The sequence below is a fragment of the Tripterygium wilfordii genome, chromosome 14, assembly GCF_013401445.1.
Source record: "Tripterygium wilfordii isolate XIE 37 chromosome 14, ASM1340144v1, whole genome shotgun sequence".
Classification (NCBI taxonomy): domain Eukaryota; kingdom Viridiplantae; phylum Streptophyta; class Magnoliopsida; order Celastrales; family Celastraceae; genus Tripterygium; species Tripterygium wilfordii.
In genome coordinates, this window is record NC_052245.1 from 2,996,229 (window position 1) to 3,010,942 (window position 14,714).

A 14,714-nucleotide genomic window follows, 5' to 3' on the forward strand; every position below is an offset into this window, starting at 1 on the left:
GAGAGGAATAATTTGCATAATTTTAAATATTTTAACAATAGTAATGATGTGACAATATAAATTATGAATTGAAATTAATATAATTAATTATAGCTTTTTATTTTTCAACTTTTTGGAGAACAGTAAGTAACGCAATGTCAGACAGATAATGCGACGTTAAATCAAAGGAGGGTTTATTCATAAAAGGTAAAAATGAAGAGGGTTTTATAGTTTTTGAATGGGTTTAACTTTAAACAGCTACGTGGATCGACGGTATGTATATTCACAAAACCAGAAAAATTGGTGGCTGCGTTTGTTCTGTTTGACCGCCTCCACTCGCAAACAAGCGTCCTCTTGAAACTCTCTGTGTCTCGCTTGAGCTTCAGGAGGAGGAAGAGGAGGATGTTGATTTCTCGGGGATTTTCTCGGATTTCCAGGACTCAAAGAAGCCACAGCTTCGTACGATGCGTTTGGTCTCTTTCTCATCGGCAGGACCCTATCCATAAATTATTACCTTCCAATGACTCTCATTCAGCCGCCGACTACTCTACAAAGGTAATAGAAATAAGATTTGGAAGAAATTGAAATTTCAATACCGCGAGTGTTCTATTTTTCTTCTTCGTTATCTCATTTTCTGTGGTTAGTTGATTTATTAGGCTTTAAGTGTTATTTGGAATTAAGGTTTAAGTCAGTGATCGATTTTTCTGGTATTGGTTTAAGGACAACGGAGGTTATCGATTTTATAGTTGGGTACTGGAATTAGTTTCGAGTATTGGGCTGATATTGTGAGAGATTGGAGGCGCCTTTCCTGTTTGCCGGAGTGGTGGACTAAATACCTTTTGGATTTCTGTTTGCCTGTGCTTGTTATTTTTCAGTGACCACTTATGCCCGTGCTTGTTATTTTTTCTGGTGATTAGTAGGTCTTCAATTACAAAGAAACTTATTCCTGGAATTCGCCTGTCTTGCATGGCATTAGACGTGGAATTCATCATCAAAGCAGCCCCTTAGTTGAGGTCAGGTTTACATTTCATTTTATGTTCCGTGCTTCTCTAAATGTGACTATGATTGGTATGAATCGGTTTTTCTGTGTGGCAATAAGGTTCCAGAAAAAGTTTGAGAATTCATTACTCAGTCTATATAATACATACTTTCCTTCCACGTTGCACCTTGTAAGAGAAATACGAACTTGAGAGTTGATATTCTGTTGCTTGGACTTGGAAATGTGTATAGGCGGCTGTTATGCATTGCTGATTTTCCCATTGTTTGGAGTTGTTTGGAGTCTCTGCAACATAGCTTATCAGTAATCAAAATCTTTGGGTGTGGGGTATTTGGGGCAAGCTGAAAAAATTGAGCTATTGTCTTGTGTGGTGTTTTTGGCTGCTTATTGATATTTTTCATGACAATTTGCAGTGACAGGAAAGTGTTTTTGTGGAGAACAGTTACACTCTCATTTCACATAACTTAATATTTTTAAATGTCCAGTCTATTGTTTTTATATTGAGGTAGTTGATTATTGTTTTCAGGAACAACTTGACCCGTTTTCACTTGTTGCTGATGAATTATCGCTTCTCGCTAACAGGTTGCGGTCGATGGTAATCGCTGAGGTATCTAATTGTTCATTTTATTATGTTTTGGCTGTGTTGTGGGATATATGTGCGCTTGAGCGAATAGTAAATATGCTTTACTGTCTTGACAAAAAGGTTAACCATGATGTGAAGTGATCACAGCTGGATTATAATTTCTTTCAGGTACCTAAGCTTGCCTCAGCTGCTGAGTACTTCTTCAAGCTGGGGGTGGAAGGAAAGCGGTTTCGTCCCACGGTAGTAACAATGACTGCTGTATTCTATTTTGTTTACTCTTTCCTGGAAGCTATTTATTTCGGTATTTTGATCATGGAAAACAAATTGACTGCTCAGCATGTGTGCTCCTTGATGTGAAAGGATGATTTTCTAATAGTTCTTATGCTGGAACTCATTTGAATGCATAATGTTCAGTGACCTGAGGCTAGTTGCCTACTTGCCTTGAGTCCAAGTTTCTTAAGTATTTCCCATGTATTTGAAGTATATATTCCTCCCAGTCTGAATCAAAAACCCCATTTGGCTTAATGTTATCCTTATGTCTTCGTAATTTTAAAATTTTAATCGGTGAAATATATGCGTTATGAAAAGTTTAGGACCTTAGTGTACCCAAACTTGTGCATAATTTTCGGTTTGAAATTGTGTATGCCCTTTTACTTTAGTTCCATTCAAATCCATGAAGTCTGTAAAATTTGGTAGCTCACTCCATCTTATGAGAGGTAAAATTCACTGTCCCAGCTATTATTTTTAAAATAAGGGGACTATATGTCACATTTTCAGGGAAACCGCTTAATTTTGTGTTCCCGCATTTTTTATTTATAATGCGGAATTATAGCCATGTTCTGCACAGGTCTTACTGTTGATGGCAACAGCTTTGAATGTACGGTTACCTGAACCACCATTTAATGGGGTAGGAAATGCACCGACTACAGAATTACGTACAAGACAGCAGTGTATAGCTGAGATCACGGAAATGATTCACGTAAGTATTCTCACATATTTGAGATTTTTTATTCCATACTTTCTTTTGTGAGTCAATTGTTGTTTGATTAATGCCTAAGACACCCCCTTTTTTTTTTTTCCCTTAACTACAATCTACACTGATGCAACTATCTCATTGTCTTAGGTGGCGAGCCTCCTTCACGACGATGTGTTGGATGATGCAGATACAAGGCGTGGTATTTCTTCATTGAATTGTGTAATGGGTAATAAGGTATTTATCTTCTGTCATTCTTGAACTCTTGAATAAGGATGATAAAATCATCCTATTTTACTCAAACTCTACATTTACTTCGATTCTTTCTGATAAACCTATCTTGATCCATGGTAAAGTTCTGGCAATATATTGGTATCATAACTGCAATTGATAGGAAGTGTGTTGCAAATGGAACACATATCTGTATGTATGGGCTTTCTAGTTTCTGGTCCATTTACACAGCCTTTAGCCTGTTGCCTATAGCCTTCCACGCTCAGTTTTATGTTGTTAACAATTTTTTGGTTTTTTTGGTTAGGAGGAATAGTTATTGGGTGCAGTTCTTCATTATCTCATGGTAAAAACTAGAAAAGGAAATGGTACAATGATGTTTTATTTGTTGAACTTGATACTTATGAAAGTTCGTTTTAGACATCTCTTTCGTGACATTTAAACTTCATTTGCTCTTGTTTGGTGGCTGAAATGTGGCCTACATGAAGGTGGCATATTTCTTTTTTGCCTGATATCTATTTGAAGTTGTCTGACAAGTTGTTAAAGGATCCTTTAGTCATATTCAGAAGAAATATGAAGGTTGCATATTTCTTTTTGCCTGATATTTATTTTAAGTTTTCTGACAAGTTCTTGAAGGATTCTTGTGGTTGATTTGTTTTTCTTCACTTAATTATGCAGTTAGCAGTATTAGCAGGGGATTTTCTTCTTTCCCGAGCTTGCGTGGCACTTGCTTCTTTGAAAAACACAGAGGTATGTTTCAATGTGAAAATTTTGAGGCATGGATATATTATACATACTTTTAACAGTGTAATTCTTGATTGCGCAATAATAGGCATTATTGCATGGTAGCAGTGCTTTCTGTAATTTCTTTAAGGTTTTAATTTTTCCATGTGGTGGATTGTTTAATTTTAGCCTGAAGCTGAATTGGCCACTTTTCTTGTCACCATTGACAATTATCCACTTTTGAAATTTGGATTAACCACTTGCTTTGTTTTCACTGCCTGATAATCTGCTAGCTTAAGTCTACTTTAAGGTTATGCCCCATAAACTGGGCCTTGACAGAAAGGGAGCGATGAATCTACTTCTCTTAAGCACTTGAAGTTCCTTGTAACTTTATCTTGATATCTGATGGTTTATATAGTTTCTCTATGGGAATCGTCATTGATTGATTAAACTTGACAATGTCCGCATAGCTCATGTACCGTGCTGTCTTGTGTGTCTGTAGGTTGTAACATTACTAGCAACAGTTGTAGAACATCTCGTGACAGGGGAGACTATGCAAATGACGACAACATCTGAGCAACGTTATAGGTGTGCTGCTATAACATGTTTGTATGTATGGATGATTTGTTTGTTTCTTGCAGCGTACGCAATGTACGCAGTTAAGTTATATATTGTTGTACTTTGTTCTCCCTTAAAGTGCGGTATTGGCATTCTTAAATCCCATTACTGCCTTCTTTGACATCCAACTGGCCGTCTGTCAGTTAATATATCAGATAGGTGCATTGAAGTGGGTATGGTAACACTGAAGAGGGCATGCCCTAGAGTAGATCACATATGTAGGTGGACATTTTGTGCATCTTTTTGCACCTTGATTTTAGTCAATGATTGTGCAAGCACATGTGATTTCACAGTAGTCCTATTCTGATGTCCTGATTCACAGCTCTAGTTATCTTTTCTGTGGTTAATGATGCGAAAATCCCTGTTTGTAATGGCAGCATGGATTATTATATGCAAAAGACATACTACAAGACTGCATCACTGATTTCAAATAGCTGCAAGGCGATTGCCCTTCTTGCTGGGCACACAGCAGAAGTTGCAACAACGGCTTTTGAGTATGGAAAAAATCTGGTTTGTAACTTTTTACTTGATAGTTATTTTTTCATTAATAATAAGCATCAAAATGCTACCTCATTTTATGTTTATAGTCCATTTGACCCAGTTGGAAATTTCTAGAGTGGAAGAGGAATGTGGAATGAGCTGTCTGAAAAAAATCTTTAGAACCAAGCATGTAATAGGAAATTATGGGGGCCCTCTGTAAAAGGGTGATTGTGATTTGTGAAAATAAGTTGTTTTTGTGGGATGTTATTCTGTCCTGCTTAACCTACTTTTCTTCATGTTCAAAAAGTCTGTAGCGGATGACTAGATGGGTTTTGCTCTATTTGCAGTGCATCAAGATGTGCAATCATATTCTTATTTTAAAAAATCTCCGCTAATTATATTTATTAAGCAATTATATGGCAGATTAAATGAGTTCTTATAGACCTTGTTTTGAAGTATAATGAGCCTAGCTGAATTTTCTCCCTCACAGGGTGTTTTGAAGTGTTAAAATCTTGGTTTCTGTAAAGTTGTAAATATTTATGTTTTGAATACAAGGTTTTTTTGAATGCATATGTGTGTTTTGCTTCGCCAACTTTCTTATTTTCTTTTCCTTCCCCACCTGTCTCTTTTCCAGGGATTGGCATTTCAGTTGATTGATGATGTACTTGATTTCACTGGCACATCAACTTCTCTTGGAAAAGGTTCTTTGTCTGACATTCGCCATGTAATACCTCCATCCTTAGTGCATTATCTTTCTCTTGGAAAAGGTTCTTTTTCTTAATAAATTAGAAGAAAATTGCTCAAAAATTTTCACATGTAATAAAGATTCATGACCATATTAGATGGTCTGAACAAGTGCATTATCTTTATTACAAGTGAAAATTTTTGAGCAATTTTCTTCTAATTTGTTAAGAAAATATAAATGTAGTAATCATATGACTTGGATAATATAAATTAACAAGTGCGTTATTTTTTTTTTTCGTTTATGAAGATTATTTCTAGTTTAGCAAAAATGAATTTGGTACATATCTTCAGATTCAGAATGCTAAAAGCTTCAATATATTTTAATGGTTTCATTTACTCAAGTCTACTGCTTTAAGCAGATGGTAACGAAAAACTGCACACCTTTCCAAAAAAAAATTTCCTTGCCTCTGTCAAAACTACTCATAACCTGGCCAAGACTGGGATTTTTGTTTATATTTATTTACTTTTACTTAATTTTTATACAACATGTATTGGGCCACAGAGATTTCACTTTAGAAGAAATCTTTTGGTTGTGTTTTTTGTTGTTTCATTGGGATAGTAAATCTCTGCTTTGTATTTTTACAAGAAAGATTAATAATTTTATGGTTTTTTACATGATAGCCTAAGGCTCAGTTTTTAAATTACCGTATTCTCTCTTACCCGACCATAGGAGGGTGCAACTCAGATATATTAGTTGCCTGAATCTCTATTCTCTAGTTTGTTGAATAACTATCTTTTGCGTGCTTTACGCAATAGATCGGATCATATAGATTCCCTTCAAAACAACATAGGCTCAATCCAATGAAGTCTATAGCCTTTACCAATTTTGCTATGTCCCCCTTTTTCTTGTCTCATTATTATGTTATGCCACCACAACGACGTCTTTTTTAGAAGACTTCTTCTTTTTTTCTTTGCATACCATTCCCTCCCCGTTAACATCCTCTCCCCATTTATATTCAAGTTGCGTAACATTCTCTCTCCCTTTATTTTGTAAATGCATCTAAAAGAATTTTTAAGTAGAACAATGCATATAGAGCACTCAATAAAACAATCCATGAGATATTTGCAGACATCATGGAGTAACTCTTATGCCAAGATTCCCTCTAAGAAACTCAAACCTATCTTGGTTTAGGAGTTTAGTGAGTACATTTGCTAATTGATACATTGTGTCCACGTACCCAATCTTAATAGTTCCTTGAGTTACAGGATCCCTAATAAATGATTCCTAATGTCAATGTGTTTAGTCTTAGAATGATGTACCAGATTCTTAGAATGGTTAATGACACTTGTATTATTCTTAGATGTCTAACTTGCTAGTTTAGTCTCCATATAACGTTTCATATCAAAATAACTCCCAAAGACCTAGTTCTGTTCAAAATTGGACAAATAAAATAAAAGTTCGTCGAAGGAGAGAGTTGACTTGAGCAATTCCATCAAAGGGGATTGTTGTACTCCATTTATTATTCTTAGATGTCTAACTTGCTATATAGGAACTTCATTTAAGACAAGTCCAAAATCATGCAATTGTTGTCTAATCCACAAGAGTTGTGCTCAACCACCCCCAATGGCCATGTATTTACATATACACATGCACAAGCACAAGCATACACATCATCAGACGCAAAAGCCACAACTGATCAAGAGTGCCCCCTTTTCAGTAGATGATATTAGGATGAAAGATATATTATTTCAACACTTCTTTTCTCTGGCTTGCTCTTAAAAATTCCAATGTTCCTCAATGAGAATGTTGGTAATGGAGACACCTTCCTTGGTTCCTATTACTATTGTGGTGGATCTTCTAAATGGATTCTTGGGAAGACAGCTTATGTCCCTAGTTGATTATTATAAACAGATGATGTTTGAAAGGATTGTTGATAGTTTTTAAGGCTTGTCTGTTCAATTTTGGGTGTCAAAGCCAACTTGTCACCATTCTTCTTGTTTTGCTAGTTTCTTAGCTGTGTGATGATTGTTCATCAGATGGCCATTGCTCCGCATTCATAAGATAATAGTTCACCTGATGGCTACTATATCTGCATTCAAAAGATAACCAGATGACTAGTCTATATGGGACATGGCTGAACGTACTTCTGTTGTAATCTACTTGAACTGCCATATAGCGATGACACAATCAGTTGTTTGTCATAACCATGCACATAGAATTATTTTGCTCCCTTGTTTTCTTTTAGGGTATCATAACGGCCCCCATATTGTTTGCCATGGAAGAGTTTCCTCAATTGCGTGCAGTCGTGGACCGCGGCTTTGACAACCCTGAGAATGTTGATATAGTAAGTTTTCATATTAAAGTTATTGCGTGTGTTTTTTCAATTGGCTGCAAAGTCATATTACTGGATTACTGCAGATAACTTATCCTTCTGGAACTCTGCTTTTACAAGTTTAGTTTTGCCTTTTACCCCTTTTAAAACCACTTTCAGTTTAGTGTTGTCCAAACTGTTTCTCCTTGAGGTTTATTGACGACGTATCCAAATTGTTTTAATGGGGGATACTGGGATGTGAATGTGATTTGTACATATTTTGTGTGCTTATGTTATAGTTGATGCTTAATGTGCAGGTAACCAAGTTTAGGTTTTCGACTTGTGACCATTTTTTTTTTTGAAGTTTTTAAATCTGTTAGAATTGTAATCTTGTGACTTTCACAGTTGCCCCTGTTTTTCTGTATTGAGTTTATCTATATCTGTAAAATACAGGCTCTGGAGTATCTTGGAAAAAGTCGGGGAATCCATAGGACAAGGGAGCTAGCAATGAAGCATGCTAACCTTGCTGCTGAAGCGATTGAATCTCTACCAGTAACAGATGATGACGACGTTAGAAAGTCGAGGAGGGCACTTGTTGATCTCACAGAAAGAGTTATCTCAAGGAACAAATAACAGAGGCCTAAATTCGCATCAACACATTTTAACCTGTTAAATTTTTTTTCCCTTTTATCATTAGTCCTGCAAGGTGAGGGTCAAGCTCCCTCGTGGTTCATTAATTTTTGTTACACTAGTTCTATTTTTTTGACCTATACTGTTTACCATATTCTATCTTTGTATAGCACAGTTACAGGCGGTTAGGGACGCACCATAATAATTCAATTATCTGCGAAGCTGCGTATGGTTTTCTTGAACTCTTACAAAGATGAAGTCTGTGCAACTGATTTATTCTTTACAAGATGTTAAAATTTGTACAAAACATTGAAACCCGTCACTTCTGTGGAAGCTTAGGATGGGAAGTTGTGCCAACAAATGCTTGCTCATTTATACAGGATGTGGAGAATGCTACACTAAGATACCCATCTTGCGTTGAATATACTTTGGTCTAATTATACAGAGGGAAGGAGATGTAAGCATATCCTGTAAACACCCAAGTGAAAATTACCCAGCTCTGCATTCCAGTTACTGCATAGGCGCATTTCCTTAATTCTTCAACAAAACACCTCTAGATATCGTCCTGAGTATCCAGACTGCTGTTGCTAGTCAAAACTGAACTCCAGATAAACCCCAAGCCTCTGCGTGTGGTTTAAAGAAGACATCTTGGGAGATGAATGTAGCCCATGCATCCTAAACCACATCGCATCATGAACCAGAATTAGCCTTGGCTTCAATCACACCATAATTTATTGATCCCCTTGAAAGTAAACAATGAAATTTGACAAAGCTTGTAGTTTTTTGCTTTGTTAATCTGCGTTTAACCAATCCGCAAGAAGGCAAGAGGGGATATATACCTGAAGGATGGAGAAGGCCTTCTCGGCAACATATTTTTGTTGGAGTGTTGCTCCTCTTTGTTGCAGTTTGTCTGGGTGAAGACACAGCCTTGCTCTTTGATATGCCTTCTTCACATGTGTGCTTTCTGTAAGGCTTGTAAAATTTATCGGATACCATCCGCTGTTCGGCCATAGAATCTGCCATTATTGCAAACCAAATATAAGAGCATTCATTAGCAAGCCATTGATACTGTCATAGCAAAGCCATCAAACACATACATTAGTTCTATCAGATTTCTTACATGATGTAGTGTTGAAAGTAGCGACTGTATATTGGTTTCCTTGCCAGCTGACCACAACCTTACATCTTCATCAAGTAGATCCATTTCCATCTGTAGTTGCTGTAAATGATATATACAAAAGTTCAAATGATTAACCTTAAAAATAGGGGCAAACAGAAAGGAAAAAAAAAACAACATAGGTGAAGTATAGTAATCAATCAATCTAGTATCTAGTTGTCTTTTTATATATGTTCGATTCTATATGTATAAAGTGAAACTAACCATCAACGTGATAATTTGGAAAAAATTTCATCATTTCTGCTAATTGAGACTGCTTTAGGTGACATGATGTATATTGCTGGGATGTACGGTTGTCCTACTACATGAGTTGGCTATATACTAAAACTTCCTATATGTGCATAGCAACACATCCATGATTCAAACAGATACTTGAAACATTTGAACTCAAACGAGGATCTTACATCTTTATCTGATTGTTCTTTTTCTTCATTGGTTGTCCATTTCTTTTGTTCTTCCTGCAAAAAATTCAAGAGAAATAGTAAGCCTAATGCCTAATCTGAAATTGAAGCAGTAAGTCACCATAAACAGCTATCTGGAAATAGTAAATTACCACCAAAGAATGCACCATTTCATGTCCATTCATTTCTTGGTCTAAACATCCATTTGCACCAAGCTTTTCTGCAATATTTTAAAAAATATCATTTTCATAATCTATGATTAGGAAACTTTTGACATCAAATGATAAGAAAGTTAATGCATTACCTCCTAGTTCAGTTGATTGATCTTTTCCTTCTTGTCTTTCAGTACAATGTCTCTGAAATCTTTCCTTGGCCCATGCAATCGCTTCGTCCACAGATACTGCCTCACTGGTTGTCTCTCTATGGTCGGAATTAATCTCAATCACATAAGAACTCATAACTTCATCTTCCTCTTGGTCCATTTCCTGTGCTGGCATTGCACAATTATCATAACACACTCCTGTAGCCTCTGTTTCTTGACAGAGTGAAGAGACAGGTGATGCAGGGGAGTTGAGTTCTACATCATCCCCAGATACTTTGAAGCTTCGATATGAATTGGGTTCAATACTAATGGTTTCGGGGGAAGAATTTCTTCGCGAAAACCCATAATAGGAACTCCTAAAGAAGTTGGCTTCACTCTCCATGTATTGGTTTTCCATGGTTGAAAGAGGATTGCATTGATAAACTGGCATTGCTTGTTTGTTTGGTCTATCCTCTGGCATCTTTGTTGCTGTGTTCCATCTACCTGGGACATTAATTGGCCTGTGCCGCAGAAAAAAAGACATCAACTAAGTTTCACAATTGGGAAACGAAAATGATAAAAATCCAAGCAGTTAATATCCCAGTTATGTCAATTGTTGAATTGGACGCATAAGATCTAAGTGAATTAAGTGAATTTGCGAGCTTCACATGTCCTACATGATACACTTGAAATCTTGTGCTTACAACTTAGCGGCTGAGAACTGGGATTCCAACTGCTGGGATTTCTATTATTACTAATTAAAAATTCAGTAACAATTCAACTGAGAAGAAAACTAACAAAGAAACTGAAGTATATTTTGACAGGGTAGCGAAAGATAGGGCATAATTTGGTTCAATTAGGTCAATTCGATTCTTCAATTTCCACAAAAAAAACCACAAATTCTAAAGGATTTCCTTTTAAAAAATCTAGTTTAGATCATATATCTTACTGTATAATGTTGAATTTTCAACAAAAATAAATAAAAAAGATTCATTTTCCTTCACTACCCCTACACAATTCACAATGGACAGTAGACATTAAGCAAAATTAATGGACGGCAAGGGCATAGAGGTAAAAGCATCACAACAAGAAATCTGAAACTGTTTCTCAGTCGGACAGTAAAATCCGGATCCACACTGTACCTGAGCTTTGAAGCAAAAGAGTTCAATGCCACGTCGTCTCCAAGCACAGGCCGGAGAGGGCTAAGCTCCTCCGAGCTCAATACCGACGACGAATTCGACTTCGACTTCGGCTTCGAATCCGACCGGTACCGCTCCCTGGACCTTTTCTGGTCATCGTCCCACCGAAAAACGTCTCTGTAGAACCCCTCGTTCCTCGACGGGATTCTGAACGCAGGCAACCTCCGTCCGCTCTTGGAGTCAGACTCCGGATGCCGGAAAACATCCTCGTAGAACGATTTCCCGGACGACGACGATGTTGATCTCGCGCAAAAATCTACGGAGAACTTGCGGGTGAGCACGCTCCGGGGCGGCCCGCCGAACACGTCGGAGAATTCGTCTGCGTCGAGAAATGTTTCGGTGACAGATCTGCTTGAAGCCTCCTCCGTTGAGCGCCTGCGAGGGAGGTCCGCCATTCCCATTCTCATTCGCCAGGACTCGTCCATCAAACACAATTTCCCCTAAAACTACGTCGTACAGGATACAATTCACACTCTATTACTTGCTAGAGACACTTCTGTATGTAGTGTGACTGTGTGGGTTTGGCTCCTTATATATGTGTTAAAAGAGATTTGAAGAAAGAAGAAAAAATGAAAGAAAAGGAAATGTAACTCCGTTCATTATGGATTGAGTTAGATATATGAATATTTAAAATTGGATTTTAACTGTAAATATATTTCTCTATGATATTTTAAAAAAAATAGAAGAAAATTATTGAGATCCAATTTATGATCCCTATTTTTTCTCTCACACGAAGTGTTAGATTTTAAATAGATCTTATACATTTATACGTATATGTATAATTAATAACTATCATATCTATGACATATAATTGAGGTAAAATGGGGTATAAATTGGGGGTTATGAACATTGATAAAAATCAACTTTGTGTTCTTTATTTACTTTCCACCACTTTTAAAAGTTGTTTGGTTTTTTTTTTTTTTTTATAAAGAAAAAAATTAATAATGAAATTGTGAATATGATAATGATGAGTGAATACAAAGAAATGATGATGGGGTGAGTGAGATGGCATACACATATGCTTACCTGTAAATTTTGATGCATTCTTGTTTTCCTTATAATTTAATGGATGCTGATTTCTTAGTCCCCACTCTTTAGTGTCACTTTGCTATCTTTCTTTCTTTTGGTTTAATATGACTTTCTTCATTTCTAAAATGTTTATTGGATTTGTGGGTTCTTTTTTCTATTGTTTTGGTCAAGATGAAGAGCACAACAATTGAGATGGTCGAATTGGTTGAGAATGAATTATTCCAATATCGAATGATTGAAGTTCGATCGACTCATGCTTTGTAATAGGTCAATACTAACAATTAGCTAAAAATAAAAGGGGAAATGAGATGGGATAAATTCAAAATGGTTGTTTTAGTGTGGTTGATAATCTTGACTTTGCTTTTTACTTCTCTTTTCATATGATTTAAGAAGGGAATAGGGTTTGATCTATAAATACAGCATAATTAAGGCCAAGCTCATAATGTGTTGGTATTATTGAGAAAGAAACTAAAGGAAAATAAACATGATGAGTTGCCAATTATTGTAGATATTTTTGTGAATAACAAGTGGAAGAAAGAGAGGAAGGGATTTTTTTTAAGTAATAGCTGTAATGGGATGATAAAGATGAGCAATAGGCCAGGTGAGGGAAAGGAAGGTTGATACCTCAAAAGGGGACAATGCATGCCCTAACTTGATTGTCACCAAAACTTTTTTATGCCACCACACAAACACATACACATACACCCACACACACACACTCCTCCTTTTACTTTTCAACCCCAAAAACCCATCAATCATCATCATTATTCCTCTTTCAATTAAGCAAAGAATATTAATACAACACTAATTATCCCAAGTAAGAGAAAAAGGATATTGTGAGTTATGCCAAAAGATGATTATTAATTGACAATAACACTAATCAAAACACACTAGATAAAGATTAAAATTTTGGATTGCCTCATTTAGCACCTAAGTGGTCCAAACTCCAAAACATAATATAAACACTATCCACCAAATTTGAGAGAAACTAGTAGTTTTTCAATATATTTCTTCAAAATCAAAAGTTAATCAACACTAGGACTGATTACAACCCTAAAATAGATAACAACACAAAAAATACGAAATTACGAGGGAAAAAAATCCCTAAAATATTAAAAGGCTCATTTGAAATCCTAAACAGTGGAATTTGCCCCCAAAATAAGGTGGAGCTAGTGGCATAACGACTAGACTTGATCACCACATCGAAACAAATTTCCCGGTCAAATTTCACGCAATTATGACAATGTGACATTTCAATTCTACTAGCCGATTTTCTTGATAATAATGTGCGGCTAGTCCTACATCATCATTAAAAACACTACACTTTGTTTCTCAGGCTGCCTAAATGAGGAAGTCAGGATATAAAATGTTTGAAGCAGTCCCCTACCTACTGGGTAACTGATCATGTCGGTCGCAACGTGTACGCGAGGTACATATATATACTAATTACTAATCCAAAATGTATAAAATTTGAGACTAGCGATCTACTTTAACCATTTAATATTCTCATACTTAATCGATTTAGGACTCTAATCACATGTGTTTTGCAAAAGTACTTATTATAATAATGACAAGGGACAAGGACGACTCTTACAATATCAATATCTACAGTGTATATATATATATATATATATATATATATATATATATGCATTGTCATATTTTGAGCTGCCTAAAACGTTAAACCCTAGACAAGTTCCAAGATACACGGCTTGATTTGACCTTAAATTTTGAGTACAAAATTGTAATATTCAATACGTCGGAAACATATACATACAATATTATTTTGTAAAGTTGGGCCACATCATTACAAACGAGATGGTATTGGATTTGCAGCAACAAGCCAACAACCTCGCTCATATGGTCTCCGGAGCTAACTAGGCAACCATGCATGTACTCTCCCGCTCATCAACTGCCTCACCTGGAGAGAGAGAGAAGTAGAGGGATGCATGGTAAAGTGCAGCCTGGTAGAGTTGGGTATGCAATTCCCAAAAGTGGAATTCACATCCAACGGTTTAAGAGGTGTGTCACATTGCTTTATCAGCTTTTGTCTGCTCCACATCATTCTGTTAGATTATTTCTGAACCGTTAGATATGAATTTAAAAGTATCGAATTGCCGAATTTCTCCACCTATTCTAAACACCCTTAAATTCCGCTTTGTAGATTATTTTGTGCATATGATTTATATGTATGAGTGGCGTTTGAGGGGGCCACTGTGATAACAACTAAGTATCAGGATTCAGGACTCTATCACATGTGTAGTCAAATCACATTTAATCCCCCAAATGTGATAATCTAAAGCCAACAATTCCTTGTAAGATTGTCATTACAAGTTAACAACTAGCGTGAAAGAGAGTTTTAAACGACAAACCCCATTTATAATCCTACATTTGTAAGTT

The 14,714-nt window shown here is 36.2% G+C and overlaps 2 protein-coding genes across 3 annotated transcripts; one reads left to right on the forward strand and one right to left on the reverse strand.

Annotated features, from left to right (window-relative positions):
- Positions 1–215: 215 nt before the first annotated feature.
- LOC120015109 (solanesyl diphosphate synthase 3, chloroplastic/mitochondrial-like) lies at positions 216–8,449 on the forward strand. 2 transcript variants are annotated; one of them, XM_038867334.1, is made up of 12 exons: positions 216–534; positions 900–992; positions 1,503–1,583; positions 1,728–1,799; positions 2,407–2,538; positions 2,683–2,769; positions 3,439–3,510; positions 3,986–4,071; positions 4,479–4,611; positions 5,216–5,305; positions 7,512–7,610; positions 8,031–8,449. In XM_038867334.1, exons 1-12 carry the CDS (start codon positions 382–384, stop codon positions 8,208–8,210), a joined length of 1,278 nt encoding a protein of 425 aa, XP_038723262.1. In that variant the 5' UTR covers positions 216–381; the 3' UTR covers positions 8,211–8,449. The 2 variants fall into 2 exon arrangements, with proteins under 2 accessions (XP_038723262.1, XP_038723261.1); XM_038867333.1 differs by having other exon boundaries at positions 393–534; positions 897–992.
- A 12-nt stretch (positions 8,450–8,461) lies between these two features.
- LOC120015107 lies at positions 8,462–11,858 on the reverse strand. Its single transcript, XM_038867332.1, has 7 exons — positions 11,229–11,858; positions 10,090–10,607; positions 9,938–10,005; positions 9,789–9,842; positions 9,328–9,426; positions 9,047–9,223; positions 8,462–8,882 (listed from the first exon to the last, which is right to left on the reverse strand). Exons 1-7 carry the CDS (start codon positions 11,708–11,710, stop codon positions 8,799–8,801), a joined length of 1,482 nt encoding a protein of 493 aa, XP_038723260.1. The 5' UTR covers positions 11,711–11,858; the 3' UTR covers positions 8,462–8,798.
- Positions 11,859–14,714: the final 2,856 nt, after the last annotated feature.